Genomic DNA, 23,326 nt, shown 5'->3' on the forward strand with positions numbered 1-23,326 from the left:
GCTAGATGGCAGTTCTATGGAAAGGGATTTGGGAACCTCAGTAGACCACAGACTCAATATGAGTCTGCAGTGTGATGCAGCTGCACAAAAGGATGAGGCAGTTTTGGGCTGCATCAATAGAAGCATTAGATGAAAGAGGTGGTAGTGCCTGTCTACTTGGCATTGTTTAGACCTCGTCTGGACTGCTGTGTGCAGATCTGGGCTTCACAGTTTGAACAGGACATGGAAAAGTTAGAGAGGTTCCAAAAGTGGGCAACAAAAATGATCAAGGGTCTACCGAGGCCCCCAAATCCCTTGACCAAATTCATTGACCAGCTTTATCTTTGACTGCCACTGTCCTCAGGATAAGTTGCAGACACTAGGTATGTGTCTATGGCATGATGCCGCACTGTGCTTAGATGTGCTGTGTGCGGTATCGCAGGATGACAGCACTGTGTTTTAAGATGTTGTCTGATGTTATGTACTCATTCCTTTAGTATTTTGCACAGTTCTTTGTCTCTTTCCCTGACCTTTAAATTTTGTTAGATTTTGCTTACTAGCTGTTCCTTTGAAACGATTTAAAATATGAAGTTTCATTAATATCTGTTTATCATTAATTTTCTTAATACATTTTAATGAAAACCTAGGCCTAAGCCCTATGTTAAAAAAAAAAAATGCCTAAAACAAGAAAGCCCCCACACAGAGTGCCAAACCATTATTTTTAATGATCATCAGTCTTCAAATATGAGCAGGGAACTATTGGTAATTGCTGAAGAGAATAAATCTGGATTCATGAATTATTCATGGGTGCTGGCCTTCTGTTTTGGGGGACATTATTATGAAAAATGACGTTGTATTTGACAGCAAATGAGATGGACTCTTTGGTGTAAGTGCTGCATTAGCACAGATTGCATAGATAAAAGAAAATAATAACCAGGAACTCCTGTTCCATCGTGTGTTTTTTTGGCAGCACTTGCTGTTTCTGAACTTCTCTCTGAGCACTTCAAATATCTTTTCCCTCCTCCCCATTCTTTGTTTTCCCTCATCAAAACATGATAATCAGTCTGAGGAAGAACCAGTGCTCTGTGGTGGTTAATGGCTATGTCCACCACTACTTTAAATATTTAGGAAAAATTTGGAGGACAAGGGGCAGGGCAGCTGAGCTTTCTTTCCTAAATGTGAGAAGGTTAATTTCCCCCCACTATTTTTAAACAGCTTTTAAAGGTAAATTGCATATTCTAGATGTTAAAAAAAGATTAAGCTACAGTGTGTTTGGGGAAACAACATTTGCACTTTTCTGATTTGGTAGGCATCAGCTTTTTTAGTTTTTGTGTTCTATTAAACCAGGCGCCCTTAACATTTTTAACTTCAGGGTACCCCTTGGAAAATGACAGCTTTTGCTTTTTGCTGAGTTTTTGACGACAGAAACATACTAAAGCAATTCTTCTGTTGGAAAGAACTTGGAAAGCCCCCAGGGCAGAATGGTTTTGATATTGTGGATTTCTATTTGAAATCTCCGGGTTTGTCTTTTGACTCATGTTTGTACAGTGCTAACATTGGGTAGCACTCTTGAAAGGATCTAAAGGCACCCCAAGGTGTTATGGCACCCTGGTTTAGAATCACCATATCAAACCCTTATCTTGAAACCCTCAGGTAAGATAAATGTTTGGCATAGGATTTCTTTCATGTATACTTGTTTCATGTGGGAAGGCTGTAGAGACATAGCAGCAGATGGGCAAACTTTGAGGTTCATAGTAGCTTTGCCATTGTAAATGAACACTCACTGAATGAATATAGAAACAAGCAATAGGTTGTCAAATGTGCTGTTATTTTTCACATATAAACAATGATAATAACTTGCATTTATTCATTTAAATATGTACATATTTTCCCACATAATTTTATTAATCAAGAATAAAGTGTACTCCTAAAATATGGTAAGAATGCCCGAGCCTTCCAGTTCATGTTTTGTGGTATGTTTAAACTTTGTGGATCTTTTCTTCTGTAAAAATTAGGCATGCATGTATGGATGGTTCTATATCATTTTCATAGATTGAAGTGAGCACACTGTCTCATTCTGTGAGTGACACTTGGAAAATATAGTCCTTATTTTGTTACATCACCACTGTCTATATCAGTCCAATTTATGGTGAGAAGCTAGGTTGGAGAGAGAATAGAAAAACAAAATCTTTTCCTGAAATAACTATCACATGACAATTTTGGCCAAAAGGCTAGTGTTGCTCTAATAAGTACCGTTAAGTGTGTATTTCTGTCAAGCAATAGAACTTCACAGTTACAATGCTGTTATCAGTTACTCATGTTATTGTACATGTCAATCTAGGCAAAGGACCATCAGCACTGAATTTAAGACATTCACACTGTATCATGGGTAGGCTACAGGCTAAAATGCACCATGTTTATGCAGTAAACGGTTACTGTAACATATTTTCCTGGCTGCCTGCCTGCTGTTTTGCCAGTGGAGGAACTTGTGGTTACAAGAAGTATTTAAAAAGAGGCTGTAGGAATGAGTTTGGTTGCTTTTGGTAATAATTAACCCAACAGGAAATTCTTCCCAGGTGATTATAGCAGAAGATGAGTTTGCTGAAACATCAGTTGAGATAAAAAAAATTAGAGTTTGTCCTGGATAAATGTAAGGAAAGGCATTCAGGAGTCCCTTTGTTTTTTCAGTTCTCCTGTCGAGCTTTTGGATTTTATTTTTGTTTGATGACGTGTTATTTACCTTAATAATGACATGGCCATTGTTCCTTTCTTCCTAAAAAAAATTCAGAAACTGATTTATTTGTAATTCTCAGAATTCTCAGAAAACTAATTTAATATTTAAACTCCAAATACTAAAGGCAAAATTCAACTCAATGTTATTTAACCCTGGCCAAAGTATAGTAGCATGACTGGCTATCTTCTGCATGCTGCTGCTGCTGTGAGACCTGATCAAACTCCCATAAAGTTAATGGACTCCCTTTGACTTGAGCCATTGATTTTATTCACCATTGAAAAACAAATCCAGTAATGGATTTAAAAACTAGAGCTGAAGTTAAATACTTAGGGTTTTTTGTGAATTTTGCTTTACCCTTCCTTCTGTCAGAATGGATGGATTTAAAAATGGTAAGCAAAAATACTATCTCTGTACCTTTATAAGAGGATAGAACTGATTTATCATATCAGTGAACTCTGGCTATTTAGTTAGTTGTTTTCCCCAGTTCAGTGCTTTGTGGCATTGTAACTTGAGGCTTTCTTTCAAAATTCAGTTGCAAACATCTGCTGCTAGAATATTTAATTTCATTTATGTTTAGGCATGATAGTAAATTAAGGCATTTATACTGGTAGTCATAATCTCACATTTAATAGGTATATTTTAAAAAAAGTATAATTAAAGAAGACATTTCAATTTATTTCTTATTTAACTAAAATCAATTTTTATCCACCATTTTCTTTCCATATATGGGAAAATGGTGTAATGAACTTCACACGATAAGTAAGGGGAGAGGAAATGTGACCTGGAAAAAGGTTGTCTTTTTCCTAAACTGGTATTTTGTATCTCCTTTAATCAATGAAAGAAGACAGTCTATTCTGCCACTCAAACAAGCCAAGCTAAGTGCAGACTCTAAACCATTTCTGTTCAAACCCTAAACTGCTAACAATGCCTCTGTGGATCCCTTCTCTCAATATTCACAGAGCTGTGGATAGCCTTAAAAACTTACAAACTATTCAAAGTAAATATTTTTATGAGGTTAAAAAAGTTACCGATGTTTCTAAATTTACTAATGTGTCCTCCAGTAAACATTTATTGTGTGCCCTACTTTTTTCTGCACTGCAGTGTGATTCATATGCAATACATCTTGCGCATTCTGCGCCTTATTCCCTTCCCATGGACCAGTGAAAAAAGAGCCCGAAACTTAGATCCTGCAGACTTTTCCTTGCATTGTATATTTAAAATATGGTCTTGTTCACCCTGGTAGATTCTATGAAGGCTGGAGAGCTCATGAAACGATGACATCACAAGTGATTGAATACTGAGTATTTGAGAAGAGGAGTGGCTTGTTTTTTTTGGGGGGGGGGAGGGTTGGTAATACTTGCTTATGGATGCTTTTGTTGTTTATTTTATGTCCAATGCATAATTCGCATTTGGAAGAAAGATATCTGTTTAAGATTAAAACATTTGTGCATCTTTTGTTAAGGGTTGTGGGTTGAAAATAGATATCTCCAGGCAGTGTGTCCTCTGATAAAAATCTGACCAAAACTGATATTTCTAAGACTAAAAAAAAGGGACTTCTTTTTTTTCAGGGTATTACTTAAAAAAAAAAAAAAAGAGTCAGTTGTGGCTTAGCTTTTAAGTCCTGAGGAGTAGCCTTTCCTTTCTTTCCCCTACTTGCTCATAACAGATTTGGTGGCTTGGTTTGTAACAATAACAAACTCTGCATGAAGATGTCTAACTTTCCATTCTTGGTTTCACATAAATAATGCCTGAAGAATCAGTTAGTCATCTTGAACTTCCTCCTCCCTTTCCAAATATAAAAGGCATCCCAAGTGAAAACCTATAACACAGATATGTATTCTAGGGTCTTACACTGCTGCCCATCACTGTAGGGTCCGATCACCTGTCTTGTAAAATCAATAGTGATTTGATTCATAATCCTCTCCAGCTTCTACAAAAGAAAAGCTTTGATATTTCTATCATCATTCTTTCTTCCACCCCCTCCTGTGAACAGGATGTAGTAAAATAGCTTCTTTTATTCCCTGGTGCATAGTTGCAAACTTAATATCATAATGACTTAAATAGTCTTATCCACAAATTCCTAATTACATTTCTGCATATAGTGGATGTAGAAGACTGCACGGTTCATTGTTCTAATAGCTCATCTGTCATCATTCCCCTCTTCCCCCACACCCTTGTGTAAAAGCAATATGTAGAACAATGGAGGACAGACTACTACATCAATGAGTCATAAAAAGTCCTCTGCTGAGTGGTGGGGGGAATTCATCTAATTGGTGAACACTGGTTATGTTCCTGTCTTTGTTTTTCTCTTTATTACTCTGTACAAATGTAGTCAATTAAAAAAAAAAATGACTCGGAGCATTTAAAAAAAAAAAAGATACATTTCAGCATTCTAGTTTTTTTCCACCCCCTTTTCCTCCTTAAATTGAATTCAGCTTAATTGCTGGGCACTAGTGTGCAAACACAATATGCCTATAAGTACGGTGACCTTAAAATGTGTTTTTTATAACTTTTTAGATCATGTTAGACCAGGTATTCATCAGTGGCTTAAGCCAAACCACTGAAGTTGAAGGGGGAAAAGAAATTCTTTTATAACAGCTCAGTCAAGTTTGTCATTTCTAACTTTCTTATCACAGTTATTGGAATCAATGAGATGAGCTGCAAATTTCCCAGGAAAAATCTGTTAAATGGCTTCTCATTTCACACTTTCTTTCTGGTAAAGCAGTGTTAGCCATTTGATTAGAAAATTTGCCTGCGTTCATTCAGTTGCTAAGAATAGTAATTTTAAATTTGTGCAGAATTGACAGTATAAATGAAGTGAAGTTTGGTTAACCTTTATTGAAGAAACTTATCTTTTTTTTGAGGTATTAGTTAACTTGCCAGTGGGCACATCTACATGAGACATTGACTGTGCAGTAGCCTAATTAACTGTGTAGTAAATGTCTTGACATCTACTGTGTGCCCCTGTTAGGGTGCATGAAGCTAATAAACTCTGCAGCAGGGTAGGCCTTGTCAATAAATACAAGACCTACCTTGCTGCAGAGTTTATTTGTGCACAGCAGTGCACATGTAGAAGCTGGAGGGGCTGGCTGGGGCACAAGGAGGTGCTTCAGTGCAGGGGCTGCCTGCTAGCTAGCTTCTTGCTAAAGCACCCTCGCGCCCCAGCCAGTCCCTTCATAGCACATTGATCCCAGTCAGAGCAGCCCCAGGCTGGCAGGCTGACCCCCCCCCCAGGCTCCCTGTCTGCTGAGGCTACTTTGTTCTGGCTCAGTCTCCTGCAGTTCGGGTGCACATGTAAACTGCATGCCTGGGAGTTTCCTGGGAACAATAAACTGTGGAGCAATAAGCTCTGCAGTTTATTGTTGTTCGCTAATGGCACATGTAGACGCACCTAGTATAACTTCCTTTTTCCAAATCCTTGATTCTAGTGCCATATATCCTACTACTCAGTCTCCTACTGACAGTGATGAGCACACATCTCTCTCTTCTTGTCAGTACTGTCTCTATGCTGGAATGCTCATTCATAACAGGAACCTTCCTATTTTCTGTTTTCAGAGAAAGTTTTATTCCTCTTGAAATGTGCAAGCTGCATCTTCCTGCAAGATGCATTTTTAACTGGTTTGCTTTTCATAATCTAGCATTATCTGTAAAGCTATGTTTTCAGTGTATGGATTGACTCACTGGAAGTGATTAGGAGTAAATACTTCTATCTTGTATTGGTTGGGAATTTTCCAAGTGATTTTTGTTGTTGTTGTTGGTAAATGTACTAAACTGAAACTTTTGGATGAAGCTTTTATTAGGAAATGTTTTTGAGGTTAGACAGGATTGCTGATGAAGTCCTACTCCATTAGATTTCATAGTCCAATGGCTTGGTCACTTGGGGTATGGGAGAATCCATGGACTTGAACCTGTGCCTCCTAAGAGAAAATTAAGCTGCCACTTGGAATGTAGAATTTGAAAGGTCTTGCTTTTATCCCAGTGTAGAACAAAACCAAATCTTGATAATATTTTTTGCAAATTACAAGTCTCGTTTTCCAGTGAGCCCTACTCCTCATCATGGTCGACTGAATAAGCTCTATTGACTGCAGTGAATTGTATAATCGGCCCAAGGTGTTAGCTTTTCTTTTTAATGCAGTTTTAAAAACTCACTCCAGTTTTTTGATGGACCTTCCATCACCAATTTGCCGTGCTCCTACTGTATTTTGAAATATACTATTGCTATTGAAAGAAAGCAGTTATGAACTTAACTCTGGCAACTGCCAAGAAATGTTTATGCTCTTGTTGGCAGCCGACATAGCGTTATTATAATAAAGGATGCAGCTGTGGAACACGCTTTTTTATTTGGAATCTAAATAAGCGTGGCCAGTTTGGGGCTGGGATCCGTCTTGGCTGGTAGTGTGTTACCTAGGAAACGAGAATTCAACTTTCCAAAAAATCCTAAATGGGGAGAGAGGGCTGCAGGCTATGTTTAGAAACTGTTCAGATTAGTATATGGGACAAAAACTATGCTTTTCTACACATGTGTACACTCCCACACACTCTTCTCTCTCTCCCGCGACTGAAATATTTAGAAATATTACACTGATCACATTTTTCTTTTAAAGCCTCTTAGATAATTGACTGTGCAGAGTAGAAGCAGCCTAGAAAAATAATTAAAAATAATCAGACTTTAATAATCTATGCTGACAAGTTGTTATCAGTTCTGACAAATTCCACTAATTATCTCCATCATAGAGTCACTGGAATTGTAGGCAGTCTCAGTTCAGTTTTCTGAGAGAAGATACAAAACTCAGGCATAGGAGACTCAAAGAGGCTGCTGAACACATGCAGATCTTGTGGGCTTACATATTGAGGTACACAGCTTATGCCACAGTGAATTGCTAAATGGGGATACTGGTCTACTTATGCAGTCATGCAATGGAGAAGCCAAGGATAAGTCACAGTGCTATTTAAAATACATGAAAAAAAGCTTTGCATGGGGAATGCCTCCAGCTTGTAACTGTAAATTAAAAAGTATTCATAGTTAAGGCTCTCTGCTTCGCTGTACTCTAATTCACTCAGTGATACTTTTGGTATTGTAGGTCATATGATTCTTTGTCTGGAGGCTTTTGCCTACTGCCAAGAAGGTGCTGTGGCTTATGTTGAATTAAGGATAGTATAAAAATATTGCTAGAAAGATTATAAAAAGCAACATTCTTGTACCTCTGTGACTTTCATATCCTATCTGCTTAGCTTTCTGTCAAAAAAATTAAGCTGTCTATTGCTAGTAGAGTAGAGCATGTATAGCCAAGGAACTGAAGAGTTAGCTTGTTTTCATTCTGGCTCCCAAATCATTAGCGCAGTTGTTACTAGGTTCTGACTTCAGAACCTTTATTGCAGGTGAAGACTCCTGAGAAGAAGAGTTTGTTACTCTCTTCACATGAGATTGCCTGGCTTGAATTTGAGGCATTTGGAAGAATGTTCTCATTGATGCAGAGGACCTGAAACTCCTTCTGTGATATCTTGTTCCTTGTGATTCACAGCTCCTATCTCTCAAACCACTACTTGGATAAACTTTCCTCCTGCAGTTGCCGCTGTCTAAATCTTCCATATTTCCCAAAGCTAATTATGTCTGCTACACCCATACTTGAAAACACTTGGCTGTTTCCTCTCACACCAACTCTTTTTAGGCAGAGAAGCCATGCCTAGCTGGCTCTCTGAGCTCCCTTTACTGCCTCCCTTACTGGGCTGCTGCAGTCCAGCTTAAGGTTGCTTCTCCCAACACTTGAAGCCTGAAGTAGGGAGAGACCAAGGAGAATGGAGAGCAAGCTGGAAAAGAAAAGGGAAGAGGGGAAGGTCTTTCTGTAATGGAGGCAAGAGCAACAATAAGACAGTAGCAGTGATGTGAATGTCAGGGCGATTCTATGTGCAGTGTTTGAACCATGAGAACTATATTAGTGTAGAAACACTGTAGTTAACTAAGTGAACTGCCCTAGTGCAGATGCAGTTATGGATTAGTAAGGTTTTGTACTGCTGAGACTAATCTCTAGACTGGCCCTTACAGAGATGAAAAGAACAAGGTCCTAGTAATCAAGAAGGAAAGTGGAAACTTCAGTGGTACTTATTTAATTGTTTCTCAGTGGGGATGGGGCCAAGAGAGCTCTGCTCACTAGAGGGGCAGCTGTCTCTTGACCTGGTGCACATTGGGTCCCTTCCTGATGTGCATGGGGCCAGGAGACAGCTGCTATTGCAGCCAGCAGAGCTCTCCTGGCCCTGTGTCAACTGGGATCTGCCCCGTGCCCCTTGTCAGCCCTTAGGCTAGCACCCAGGGGAGCCTGGAGCTCATCCTGGCTGGTGCAGGGGGACAGAGCAGGGCAGAAGCAGTCCTGTACAGGGCTACTCTCATTGGGAGTAAATCTGTTCTCACCGAGGAGCATGTGCTCCCAGGAAGGTTTACTGAGCAGTATTTTACTGTGCAGTAAGTCTACTGCAAACTAATAGCATGTGTAGACACCATGCCCACTGAGTAGGAGGGTAATGGCAGCATTAAGAATTGCAGAGCAAGATTGTGGGATAGGAGAGATTTTTTTCAGAGAAAAGATGTGCTTGGCTCAAACCTATAAAAGCTTTGATGCAAAAGTTCTTGTGTATCTTGAGCAGGGAGTGAAGTCTAATCAGTACCTTCTCTATCCCAGCTCATTTATGAGAACACTTGGTATTGCACCAAGTGCCATGTTTTTTTTCTTTTTCTTTTTCTTTTTTTTTGAATTGGAGACAATAAACTCCCCCCCCCACCTCCTAAAGCTAATTGTCTGCCTGGAATGCTGCTTTCATTTAAAAAATAGAAAGGTACTTGGCTGTATCTGTTGCTGATAAGCACTGCAAAGGTTGTCACAGACCACTTGGCAACAACTAAATCTGTAGTCCTCCAGGCCTCTTAAGCCTAGTTCTCTGTCACGGGTATACCGTATCCATAGTGAAGTGTCACTAGAGCACTCGCAGCAGAGTTGTTAACTGCACTTCATGGCTTGGGTTGAGAGGAGAGGGGGTGATAAGTGGGTTTCCATTGTAAAGCATTGTGTACAAGTTATTCCTCACTCAACTGTTCTTGTACAGAGTGTTAAGAAAAGCAATTTCTATTTTATAAGCTGCCACCTGAATCTTAGCTTCCTGCTTGAGGGTGCCGTATTCAATACTGCGATGATGGGACTGCTCTCAAAAGGAGGATCAGGATGGCCTGCTCAATCTTGTTGCATCCTTGTTGTGCCACTTGTGATCCCCGCTGTGACCCATATATGTTGGCTCCTTTTGGTGTTTCCTACCAAACTACACACTTAGGCATGGTAAGATTTCCCTGACTTGAACTTTCTCCTTTTGCATGTCTCTTTTAATGACTCACTTCTGCTTCAGTGTCTGTAAAAAGTATATGTACAATGGTCACATTTGTGATGGGGAAACTGAATTGCACATGGGAATTTCAATGCTAATTTATTTTCTATTAATCTAAAAAATGCCTTATGTTTGCCTGATCCTCTGCTGCTTGTCCTTCCTCCTGGATTTTAAAACCTTCTACGCATGGACAACATCAACATTTGCTTGTATGATCTCAACACACTGAAGCCCGGGTTTGGATTGCTGTCTGTAGTGCTGCTGTTTTTACTTAACGTGCCAAATCACTTATACTGTGACTAAACAGGAATGTGACAGAGCTGCACTACATGGGCGGGAGAAAGTGGAGCACAGTCCTTGAAGTACAAAGATTAAGGGATGCTCAGTGAAACTGAAAGCTAACACATTTAAGGGGAAAAAAAAATATATATATATATATATTTACCTATCTTTAGAATTCTTGAGGCCGAGAGTTAAGACAGTTTCACAAAAGGGTTAGATGCTTGTATGGGTAGTAAGACTGTTGCTGGTGGCAGTCACAGATTCATAGATTGTAAGGGGATGGAAGGGATCTTGTAGATCATCGGGTCCAGTCCCCCTGCACTAGGCAGGAAAAAACAACTGGGGTCAAGTGACCCCAGGGGGGTGACTGTCCAGTCTCCTTTTGAAGATTTCCAAGGTAGGTGACTGCACCACCACTGGAGGGAGTTTATTCCACAGTCTGGACACCCTCACTGGTAAGGGGTTTTTCCTGGAATTGAGCCTGAAACATCCTTCCAGGAGTTTGTATCCATTGCTCCTGGTCTTCCCCAGGGGTGCCCTGGTGAACAGCTGTTCATCAAGTTCTTGATTCATTTTTGTGTGAGTATACAAACTTATATAATACCTCATTGCTTTGGAGTCTAAAGAAGCCACTGACTAATTAGTAAGAAATATCCCCTTTGGACAGGTCACTTCACAGCTGTCTACTAAGGTGGGTGCACCTTCCTTTGAACCATTTTGTTACTGCCAGACAACATTCTGGGCTTGGTGAAATATTAGCTGATCTGCTACAAGCAATTACTCTGACTTTCAGCCTCTGTATTGCTATGAATCATCTGTATCAGAGACCTAGCTAGGCAGTTGCATCCCTGAGGCAGTTGTGTGACACCAAAGGGCAGTCCCAGCTTCTGTGGGTGCAACTGCAATGGTGTGATTAGTACACTCACAGCTATTTTTTGCACTCTCCCACAAAGGTGGCACTGGGGGCTGCTGCCCTGGTCCCCCTACTTCTTCCCCTCTTCCAGTTGCACTGCTGCTCTGCATGACTATATTTCTCTCACATAGATCTGAAGAGGAGCTCTGTGCATCAATTTTGCAAAAAAAATTAAATTTAGTCTTTTTTTTTAGGCAAAAGAAGTGGAAGGAATAAACAAGAAAATGCTTGTGCTTTCTTGTCAGAAAGTGCTTTCAGATTACTTATACTTACTAAATTATGTTCATTTCTGGAAAAAAAAAATAAAACCTGTCAGTTGAAGTAGTTTGTCACCAGTTCCAAGATCTGTAAAATCAAAGCCAGTTTTGACACTTGCTTTTCACGTTTCTGATGCGTTTATAACGCACCCTGATTACCTAACTGATCCACAGGCGGCTTCCTCAAGCAGACAATAAGATGGATAAAGCTTATTCAGAGGATTGTAAAGTATAAAATGACTTTCTCCTTCATCCTTAGATGATGCTGTCAGATTATGATCTTATGAGGGGTACTGTCTGATGCATGGGATGGTGGTGCAATAAGGCCTATCTTGGAGAAGAGACTCCCAGAGGCAAGTGTAGTTGGCAACATCTGTTGCTGCTCTCAGTGGACACAGACTTATACAGTATGGTTTATACTGATGCAGTAGTGAAATGGGCCATGCTGCTTTTTGAGTGAACACTCAGGCTTCAGCATCCTATTTCTACCTCTCTGTAGTGAAAGACAAATTTAGCCTTCTCTTCTCTCTTTCTTTCATCTTCCATGGCTCATTTGGCCTCTGAACAGCTTTTAAAGCCTTGTGAAAAGACTGGTGGGTTTGTTGTATGCTGGTCAGAAGGCTGCTCGCTCCTTAGAATTGCTGTAGTAGTCTTTTGCTCTTCCTTTCCCTGTTCCCAGTTGTTTTTGGGGATTTGTTAGCTAGGAAGCTCTGCACCTTTTGACCTCTTTGATAAAGCCCCGTGTCTCAGCCTCACAGCTTACAAGATGCCAAATTTCCAGCGGCTTTGGCTTTTGTCTTCTTAACACAATACAAAAATTGTACTTATTCCCAGCTTTCCAGAAGGGACATCATGATAACTAACCCTCTGGAAGACTTTTTGACAAGAAAGAGAATGGGCTGGTTTTGTGTTTGAGAGCTAGTGAGGGGTTTGATGTCACCTTTACATGGAGGATGATGCTGTGCAGTCATCCCTCTGTCATTCTGTTGCAGATATTTAGCCTGAATGCTGAGTTTTATACTTTTGGCTCTGCTAGTGCTGGCTGTAGCTAGTTGTCATTCTCTCTCTGTTTTTCTTCAGATTTCACTTATGACATGTCCAGGCCATGTCTAGACCACCAGCTGACCGCCCAGCAGTAGTATCCTCAAAACATATCTGCTGCTCTGTGTGTGGGCTACCTCCCCAACTGGAAGCAGAATAGGCAAGTCTTGTGCCATGCTAGAGTGGGCTCATTAGCCATATGCAGTGACAAGGCTAATTAGGCCATTTTGAGAAGCTGCAGACTTGGTTATGCTGTTTCTAGCTGTGCACTTGGAGCAGGGTGACAAGAGCACTGTTGTAGGGCATGGTAAATTGTCAGGCTTGACTTCGTCTTAGCATGAATCCAAGAGCTGAGCTGGTAACCTTTCCTCCTCTTCTCCACCCGCAAACCGTATAGACGTATACTTCTGTCAAGGCTTGGAGGACTTATGCAATAAGCTCCCTTTAATAGGATTTTCCAGTATAAATCTCTCATCCGTTAATGGTTTATCAGGTTAGCAAAGTTAGTCAGTTTATTGGATTAAGTAGCTCAGGGGATTGATAATAGAATATAGAACATTTAATTTATATGTTGCTAGTTCAAATCCAACCAGGCCAGTAGTGACGGGAAATTACCATTTGATTTGTTATTCAAGTGACTTGGATCAAAAAATTGTGGTTGCAAGTCTGCATCCATGTGCTCTGTGTTGGCAGCCTTGACACAAGAGCTGAGGATTGGACGTAGGTGGATGACCTATCCAAGCAAGATGTTCTTATTTCAAAGATTATAATAAGCCACCAAGCTTAACACAGTGCTCTTGAACATATGTAAAAAGTATTTGTATTGTTGCATTTTTAAAAGCAGTCTGCAAAAATGGGGCACAAATCCATTCTTTTCTGTATGATTTTGCCCAAGGTTTGGGGTTTTTTTTTCTGTTCTGTACCTTCAGTGTATGTTTGGCTATGGATAGAAATTACATACAATCTGGTATAAATGATTGGAAACTGGTTTAAATCTGTAACACAACGGAAGTTCAGTGCATATAAACTGCTTGCAAAAAGGCTGAAACTAATTTAAGATGAACCTGGATGAATATAGTATCAGACTTAACTGATTTAGGTTAAATTGGTTTGTTGAACTTCTATCCCAGATCCCCTCCAGATGCAAGTTAACTCACAGTCCCCAGCATCCCAGGATGCTTTGCACCTCCCCCACAAGCCCTCCTTCACAGCGTGGGCGGGCTAGCCTTGGTCATACTGTCTGCTCCAGGCAAGCAGAGAGGCATGCTCTAGTTGTCCCCCCGTCCGGCTTCTGTCCTGGGCCACTGTAGGCACATGGCTACATTTCCAGTATCAAAAGTGAATGTCCTTTCACTTTCTTATTGGTTCAATTTACGAATCTTAGGCTAACCTATGAAGACTGAATTGATTCAGCGTTAGGCTTTTTGACTGTCTGTTCTTAGTGTGTGTGTGGGGGGGGGTGTGTGTGGTTTGACTGTGGAAAATGCTGTAGCAACCAGAAAACAGTGAAATGATGACATCAGAGATATGCAAGTAAAAGGTAACTAACTGAGTCCTTGGTTTACATTCTTGTACCTTCAGTTAAGGCATGTGAGCTCACATTCATATTTTTAACATGAGAAGTCTTTGAGCCCTAAGTTGGTGTGTCTTTGTATTCTTCTTTAAAAAAAAAATGCAAGGTAACTTTCAACTTGCTAGTTTGGGGACGTTTCAAAAACCATTTTTCATATACTTTATTGAAGGGTTTAGGCCAACAATAATTTATTTTGTTGTTATGAGAAGGTGTATAACTGATGTTATATAACTCCAGTTAATATAGCTAGAGTCTTCTGGAGATGGAAGATACTTGGAAGGAATGATTCACAGTTTATTTCCAGCCTTGATTGATTTATTTGTGATTTGTGAATATTTCAGATGCTCAAGAAAAATCAATTGTTAGAGCAGATAGCATATTTTGGCTCAAATTGCTTTGCAAACATCTGAAACCTCTTTTATGACAAAACACTAGCTCAACAGTCTAAGTGACAGCCAGCAAAACTAGGGATCATATGAAGAGTAAACATGATATTATCTACTTAAAGTTTGGGTTTTTTTTCAATTTCAGTCCAGTCAATTTTTACTTATTCCTGAAAAAAAGAACTTCCAGTATCAGGGTGATGTAGTAGTTTATGATGCATAACGTTCCAAAATAGTCTTCTGCATTTGGAAAATGCATCTGTTAAATAGAATAAGTGCTGATTATGTACTGGGTTGTTTTTAACATAATTCAGATCTTTTTCTGTAAAAGCTGTTATCAAGGTTATAATTGTTCTTGTCTTTGTCCCCCCCTTCAGTAAAATATTATTAGACAAATTATAGCTGAAATGAGAAATTATTCAGAACTTACTTTAGTGGGTTAGACTTTATATAGCCTCATGGTGGTTTGAGCAAGAAACCTAGGGGCACCTATACATGAGTGCGGAGGCTGTCCCGATGTGTTGTAGCATGGCAATTACCATGCTCTAGCAACCTCCTGCGTCTATTGTATTTGTGTTCCTGTACTTCAGAATGGTGGCAGGGGTGTTGAACTAAAGCTCGTTGAATGAGCTTTGGGTTCAAGCACACCCACAACCATTTTGAAGCACGGGGACGCTGATAAGCAGGGATCTGGGTTTTCTGTTTCCCACGGAAAAATGGAGTAAAGAGTGGATTTTACCTTTTACTTCCCCCTTGCCCCTGGTGAACATGTAAAAGTTCCCTTTTAATGCCTTGGATTCTGTTTTTGATGCCACATACAATCATTGAAATGAACTGTGAGAGTTCTTGCAGTTTTGGTTTCCCAGTAGAAAAACCTATCAGGACAGCACTATACAAACATTGGAGGGGGTGGATAAGTACTGCACAGATAGCTTATGCTTGCACCAGTGTGCAGCCAGGGGGCTTCTGTGAATGCATCCCAGCATGTTCTGCAGGCTCCCCTAACTGCTGAAGAGCAGCAAAGCATACAAGGCAGCACAGATTGGCTGACTGCCATAGGAGACCTGCTGGGCAACTCCCAATCCCAATCTCCCTTTATCTGTTGATGTTTCCTAGGAGTTGGATGGACCTTTTCTGGAATGTAAATGGAGACCTTCAATCCACTGCAGGTTTGAAAAGGGTGGGTAATCTGAACAGATGCCAGCCTTGACTTACTAAAAGTTGAAGGCTGGCACAGTGCCTGCTTTCGTAAAGATCTGAAGTCTTCATCAGAGCTGTTCAGGTTCATAACTGAAATAGTCCTATAAAGCAGGGGTGCTCAACCTTTAGCCCACAGGCAAAATCTGGCCTGCGGAGCAATGGCCCATGGAGCTTCCCACAGTTGGGGAAATTTAGCAGCAGATGAGCAGTGGCAGCTAATATTGCTACCCCTCCTGGCTGCCAAACTCCCAAGCTTTGTGCAGTGGGTCAAAACCAGGCTGCATCTCTTTCTCTAGATCAGGGCCAGGCTATGCCCGCTCCCCCTGCAACTGGATCAGGGCTGGGCCACATCCCCACCCCTTCCCCCCACCTCAAGTTCCACCCCATTGGGCCAACTTCAGTTGGGCCAAGCCCCCTTCCCCAGTGCAGCTGGATCAAGGCTGTGCCACATCTTCTTCACCTGCTAGACAAGATCAGGGCCCACCCATGCTCCCTTTTCCAGCATGGCTGGATCAGGGCTGAGCCATGTCCCCTCCCTGCTGCTGGGTCTGGGCCAAGCCCCCTTCTACCACACAGCTGGACTGGGGCTGTTTTGCCCCCTGTCCACCACTGCATGGCTGGATAGGGTCCTGCCATGCGGTTCTCAGGTGCCAGATTAGGACCATCAGTTGGATCCAGTTTGCGGACCACTCTTGTGGCCCACTGCGCAAAAAAGTTGGGCAACACTGGTGTAAAGGGACATTGTCAAGCTGTATTTCAAGCATGTCTGTTGTTCTCTTTTCCCCAAACTTAAGTCATTTTTCTACAGGCCCTGTAGCTCTCCCCACCCCTAAGAGGGGACTGTAGGGCTAAAGCCTATTAGGTGGAGAAGCATTGGTTTAGGAATTGGGAGATGAGAGCTCTGTTGTTGACCTGACTAATAATTTAATGAGTGTCTTTGGGCGAGTCATTTTACCACTCTGCCTCAGTTCCCCCATATGAAAAACAGGGGTGATGACACTTGCCTTTTGGGCTCTATGGGTGACGAGCACTATATACGAGCATTATAAGTGCTATCCTCTGTAATTATTACTTAATAATACTATTTGAATAAAGAATTAATCATCATGTGTCAAATACAGCAAGTACTTGAGCTTCTCTCCCTTCTCTTTCTGTCGCTCCATTTACCCACATTTCTGCTCCTTCCTTAGTTAAACCTAAATGCCTGTCCCCCCACAACGTGCTTTTGTTTCTAATGCCCCTGTTGAATAGTGATCAGTGTTGTATCTTGTTAAGTTGTGTGTGTTCCTGCCTGCAAAGCTGAATGACTCTAAGCAGAATTATGTTAAATTTACCATATCCCTCCTCCTGCTACAGTTTATTGTTCAAGTGCTGGTCAGGTAGAGGTGGGGAGGGGGAAAATTCTGCTATCATTCCTCCCTTAACATTTAGGATTTAATGGAGTCTTCTTTTCCTTTCTGCCCTGGAAATGCAGTAATGTACTCTTGCTAATGGTGTAGCTGCTAGCCTGTCTCCCTCTCTCTTCAGCTGCTTTCTTTCCTCTTGCACTCTTCTTTCATTTTCAGCATGTGAGAGCAGGCACAGTCTCCAGGGAACAGCAGGAACAGACTGCTCTAGGATGCCAGCTTGGCTCAGAGTGCCAGCACTGGTGAAAACCTTAATCAAAGAACTTTACCACGGATGACTTCTGAGGCTGAGGAACCGCTGGTTTAAATACCCAAGGTCAACATTACTTTGGGAATAGCTCTGCTATAGATTGTTCAATTTAGTGCTTAGTCACGGCACTCTCTAATAGTCCAACAGGATTGTTATAGCTTGGTGGGGGGGATACAGTCTGCTTTCCTCTTCATTTATTTGGGTGAATTGGATTTGCTGGACACACAGGCTGACATTCACTTGGACTTGCAAACAGAGGTGTCCAAGAGATGGATCTTATTATGGTATTCAGGTACCAAAATATGCAGATTGGGACATGTTCACTTTCAAAAACTCAACTTGAGAAGTCAGGCACAACAGATTAGGGACAAAACACAGGTCTGACATGATGTTTGGTAGTAGATTACTATTAACAGTAGACTTAAAAAAATGTTTTTCTTTTATGAGAGAACCAAAGATGCTGATTGCCAATCAGTATATTGCTTCCTGGAAACACTTTGGCTGCTTCAGGTTAATATGTGGTCTCCATGTCACCTTTTTGGATGAGCAAGGGAATCAAGTCATTAGGGAAACAAATGTGGTTTCGGGTTTTGTTTTTTTTTACACACAAACCCTCCTACCCCCCTTTTTTCTTTAAAAAAAAAAAATTTTAAGAGTAGAAGATGCTGGTACAGTAGCTACAAGTAAGTCATTAGTTCAAGAGTATTTATTTTGGAGGTTGCATTATCATTTTGCAATAAACGTTTTGCTATGTATTTACCTATCAGTTTTGTTCATACCACCCTCAGCGCTGAAGTGGGGGAGTAGCTTTCAACCATGCTTTGAGTTGCATGACAAATATCTGTATATGTGGCCTATTCTTCTCATTTTCTCCGTGGGGGGAGGGGGGTATTTTGTGTTATAGTGTTTTGTGGTGTTGGTGTGGTGTTGAGATTGGTAATAGGTGTTGTGCTGCATTCCATATTAGCAAAAGTAAAATCAGCGTTCACTTTGTGCTTGAAATAGAAGGTGTCGAGGTGGTTGGTGGGTCTTTGGTTCCTAGGGAAATTCACCAGCCCATTGGGAACATTCTGCCTCCTGCATGGACAAACGTTATCTTTGGAGAAGACTCGTTGCGTTATGCCAGAGGAGCAGAGTTATCAACCACTGTCTTTGTTCAAGAGCTTCAGGTGATGTTCTAAGTATCTAATAACCTAGAAGACAAGGATTATGATCTTGAATTTGAATGCATTTAAATCACGGTGCTTTGGGGCAGGGTGCCTGTAGTGTGTGTTGCCTGTAAAGCACCGTTATTTTAGCAATCTCAGGAATTGTTCTGTGTTGTTCTTGCTTGCTCCTGGAAGGACAGTGACTTCTGTTACGAGTCAGCTTTGGAAGCATGATAAGAGATGGGAAATGTTTGCATCTCTTTGGTTCCATATCAGTCTGCCCATGACAAGTGTGTGCCATAGTCATGTTTTCCATTTTGGCTTTGGGCATTGGGTTTCTAATTCTTTTTCCTCCTCCTCCCTCCCAACTTCACTTAATCCCTCACATCAAGGATGGTGCTGACTGCCCCATGAGGTCCTGTTTTTAAGCCTACCCAGTTAAAGATTAAGAAAGTGTAATAAAGTGAATTGGGACGTTTCATTCTGACTTTTTCTAATATTCTGTTTCAGATTTTGACTTGAAGTATTTTTGGCACTGGAGCAAGTTTACAGACTACATGCAGTGTGTTCTGACTTTCACTGGGGTTACAGGATACATCACTTACCTCTCACTTGACTCGTTTCTCTTTGTGGAAACACTGGGCTTCCTTGCTGTGTTCACAGAGGCCATGTTAGGTATCCCACAGCTCTACCGGAACCACCAGAATAGATCAACTGAAGGAATGAGGTAAGCTTTTTATTTTAACTGTGTGTCCATGTGTCCCCACATGCGCACACATGAATGCCAGTATTTCTGGAAGAAATTTCCAGTATGAGGAATGTCTTCCTGAATTTTTACTGCCTGACAGAGCAGCTAGTCTGCTCTTCAGCTGCTGGAAGGTTTCATAGCACTATTGAAGGTCAGTGGAATTGCAGTGATTTATACTAGCTGATGATTTGACCTATGGTCTTAATAAACTCCTCAAATCAGCTCTGGTGGAGGCTGCTTGTAAAATAAACTGTGCTGGGTTCTGCTTTTGAGTTTAAGAGAAAGACAGCAGTTACAGGTCTGTTTGCTGTCCTTGATGTCATCCCAAACTCTGACAAATGGGTGTTCTTGAAAGCAAGATATACCTGGCTTTCCTCACAAAACAATGATTTCTCTGTCACTCTTTCCCTACCTTTCTCTTTCTCTTGCCACCTGGCTGATGCATGTAGCAACCAGCCTGTCATAGTCTAACTGATACCTTTTCTGACTGCAGGACATTTCTTGGGTTTTGACTTGTTTTTCTAAAGCACATACTGTAACACCATTCTGCTAATCTGCTAATCTAAAGACTGCTGAAGACTGTGGGAGTCTTGCTGTTGCCTTCAGCGGGCTCTGGGTCAGGCCACCAGTGCTGGTGGCTTAAGACTTGTTCTGTCTGACTCCTGCAGGTCTGGTGCATTGCACCTTTTTACTGCTTTTGTGGCTGTTGGGGCTGTGTTAATAGGATCCAGCACCTCTTGTTGAGCAATGATACAGATTCACTCATAAATGAACTCTGACATTAAATTCAAATGTGAAGGCCTCCCAAATGTAGCTTATGAACAGAGGTCCTGGTTTTCTCTGATAAAACAGGACACCTTTGCAAATGCTCTGATTTAAAAACCCCAAATCCATGATTAAAATGACGGGCCACCAATGTGTGTGCGTGTGCGTGTGTGTGTGTGTGTGTGTACACACACACACACACACACACACACACGGCGTATGACTCTGTGCCCCCATGTGTGGCTTCCCACCCAGACCGATGGCGCACAGTCCATATGTGCCATTGGGCTGGGCTGGCCCTCCACACGGGCTTCCTGTGGACATCTCCCTGCTCCTTCAGGGGAACTCTGAGAAACTTTGTCAGCCTGCAGAGAGCTCTTTGCACACATGGAAAATCCATGGGTATCTCCATTTAAAATGAAAAATCCACTTTGTTAAAAGGGAAAATCTGCAGTTTTTTCCATTTTTCCATGGGAAATAGAAAGCCCGGATCCCTGCTTATGAATAGGTTTACTAGAATGGTTGTTGGGATTTCTCTTAATTACTGGTTGTATATTGATATTGTCTTGCATGTACCTTTATTTTATGAAATGCTAACATTAATCTCTTGATTTAGCCAAATTAAGATGTGTTGGTTATTACGTATGGGGTAAGGAGAACTTGATTATCAAAAATAGTAGAGAGGCAGGGACAGTATTTTGAGTGTACACACAAGGCACAGCTTACATATTTGCTACGAATTCATGTCTTGAACAAATGTCTTGTATATAAAAATGAAATTCAAACATAAACATGTAAAACAATAAAAATGTTACCATTACTTAATTTATACTGGTGGCTGGGAGAGAGGGGTTTGTTTTTTTAAAACACTTTTTAGTAAAAAAAAACAAACAAAAAACCTTTGATCTCATGTCCACCATGATGTTAGACTACATTATGTTAGACTACATTATGCTACTAGGGTGTTTACTAGATGTCAACATAAGTGTTGTTCCAAAGCTGTTCGCCATTGTTAAATCTTATAAAAGTGACCCTCACATTGCCTGTGTTTACTAAGGCAGCAAATTCCTTTTACCAAACACTGCGATGATTTGTGACCTATTAGCTATCTCCTAATTTCCTCCCCCCCACCACACCCCTTAATATTCAGCTTGTTAGGAAAACTTTTTTTTTGTTTTTGTTTGCTTTGACCAAATACAAAAATCACTGCCTTTGCCTGCTGGCACTGTTCCCTTTGCTTGCTGGTCTTGGCTTGGAGACATTTCTGCTACTGACCGAAGTGGTTTTTCAGCTTGAGATATTTTTGCGGAAATGTTTTGATGTTTGCTCTCTTGCTCAAGGCATTATTTGATTAGAAGTCCCCCTGGCATTGCATGAGTCAGGAGTTTCCACCTAAAGATTTATGTTTTGCACACATCCGTAGTCTTAAATTCCGTACCTGTAGTTTGCAAGAAAGGAAATGGGTTTGTAATGTCTGACCACACTATTGCTCTGTTTTGACTTTTCTTCCATGTGTAATAGTGTCATAATGGCATATTATGGTAGCCACTTCCAGTTAACTTCATGAGGTTTCTTAATTACATTGGGATTTGATTTCTAGTGGTTTCCTCCCTTCCACAAATCATATATGTGATGCTGGTCAACAACTATAACATGACCTTCTGCCCCAGTTGGCTGAAGATGATATAATGTCTCATCATAACTTACATAGACTCAGGCCAGAATATATTTAGTGGTCTAAGAGTCAAATATATATATATATGAAGACGATTGTTCTATGTATTTAACTGTGTGCGTAAGTGAAACACACACGCACATTTTCTTTCCCAACCAACTTTTTCCCTTTGAAGCATAAAGTATAGAACTACAGGATTCTTTTTTTTTTAAATGCTGAGGAAAAGACTGTTGCATTTCTGTTGAAGAAAAAACGTAGTGAAACATATGGAACTCTCTCTCTTTTAGCATATGAATGATCCAGTACCACTAAAACCTATTTACGGGCATGTTCTGTGAATTTTGTGTAGTTTGTTCCTTTCTTTCCCCATTTTTGTTCTATGACTACTAAGTCCCAAATGCATAAAATTATGGATCAGGCCAGTAACAAATGGAGTACTGCTTCAATAAACTACTATAAGGATATTAAAATGCATGTGAAAGTCATCTCCTAAACTGTAATGCTCTTTGTCTTCAAGAAAGATTTACTGAAGTGTAAACGTGCTTTCTCGGAGTGCAACTGTGAAGTGTGTGTGTGTGTGTGTGTGTCTTTACACTGTAGTATACTATTGCTACCCAAAATATCATTGGCATGTTATATTGTATATTTTTCCCTCAGCAAAAATAACTTGGTTTAAAATTGTCCTGTGAACCTCCTTTCACATGCATTCTCTTAAGGACGTGCCCAAGACTATAGTCCCATAACTATGTAAGCAGTAGTGGTGGCAGTAGACTTCAGTCACACTACTCATGTGAGTTGTTATGAATACGCTTATGCACTTACAGGATCAGGGTCCACTTTGTGTCCCCTGCCACTCTACCTACTTACCCCTTTTTATGTGGGATTAGTGCATGCATGCATGCGTGCATAGGAGTGTCTGATGACCAGTACAAAAATCACAGTAAATTAATAAGAATGGTCTCTGGAGGTCCTCAAGGTTTAGGATTAGAAATACAGCCATCAGTGTACATCTTTGTTCATTAGGTGAAAGTAGTGACTCATATGTTTAAACTTAGATTTATTTTAACAAATTATTAATTAAAAACAACAACTAAAGCCACCAGAGTGCTTAAGAGAGGAAAAAATGTTTTAGCTTTAGCTGAACAAAGGGCCCTGAGTTCCTCCCTCTGATACTGCGTGGCTTCTGCAAAAGAAATACAGAAGGGGAAAAAACAATCTGGATTGTTTGTTAAAATGATAACTTGAAGGTGGTTCTTACTTGAGGTAATAACTGTATAGCAATTAATATATTTGGAGCTCTGTGAGCCGAGAGAAATGTTAAAGGAGTGTGTGGTTATTAATGGTGAACACATGCACTGCTGTCACAGTGGTCTGTCAATCATCTCATCTCTACTTCCTTTGGCTAATGTCCTCAAGTCCCTTGACCAAAAATGTGTACAATGTCTAGGGTTATTTGGGTTGACAGAGCGGGGTGTGGTTCTGTTCCATTTATTCAGAAGCTGATGCAGCCGTGTTTCTTGTGTAAGTTCTCAGGGCAACAATCTGAGTAGAGTTATTTGTATCAGGACAGTATTTTTATGGAGAAAGATCTTCACAATCACTTG

The 23,326-nt window shown here is 40.7% G+C and overlaps 1 protein-coding gene across 2 annotated transcripts in view; it reads left to right on the forward strand.

Annotated features, from left to right (window-relative positions):
• SLC66A2 (solute carrier family 66 member 2) overlaps positions 1-23,326 on the forward strand; it is a 90,403-nt gene that overhangs the window by 33,619 nt on the left and 33,458 nt on the right. For both annotated transcript variants that reach the window (XM_090039530.1, XM_090039531.1), the window contains one exon: positions 19,045-19,261. In XM_090039530.1, coding sequence (XP_089895656.1) covers positions 19,045-19,261 — 217 coding nt within the window. The remainder of the gene's footprint in view (positions 1-19,044; positions 19,262-23,326) is intronic.

The sequence above is a fragment of the Crocodylus siamensis genome, chromosome 3, assembly GCF_052110815.1.
Source record: "Crocodylus siamensis isolate JL-2025a chromosome 3, ASM5211081v1, whole genome shotgun sequence".
Classification (NCBI taxonomy): Eukaryota; Metazoa; Chordata; order Crocodylia; family Crocodylidae; genus Crocodylus; species Crocodylus siamensis.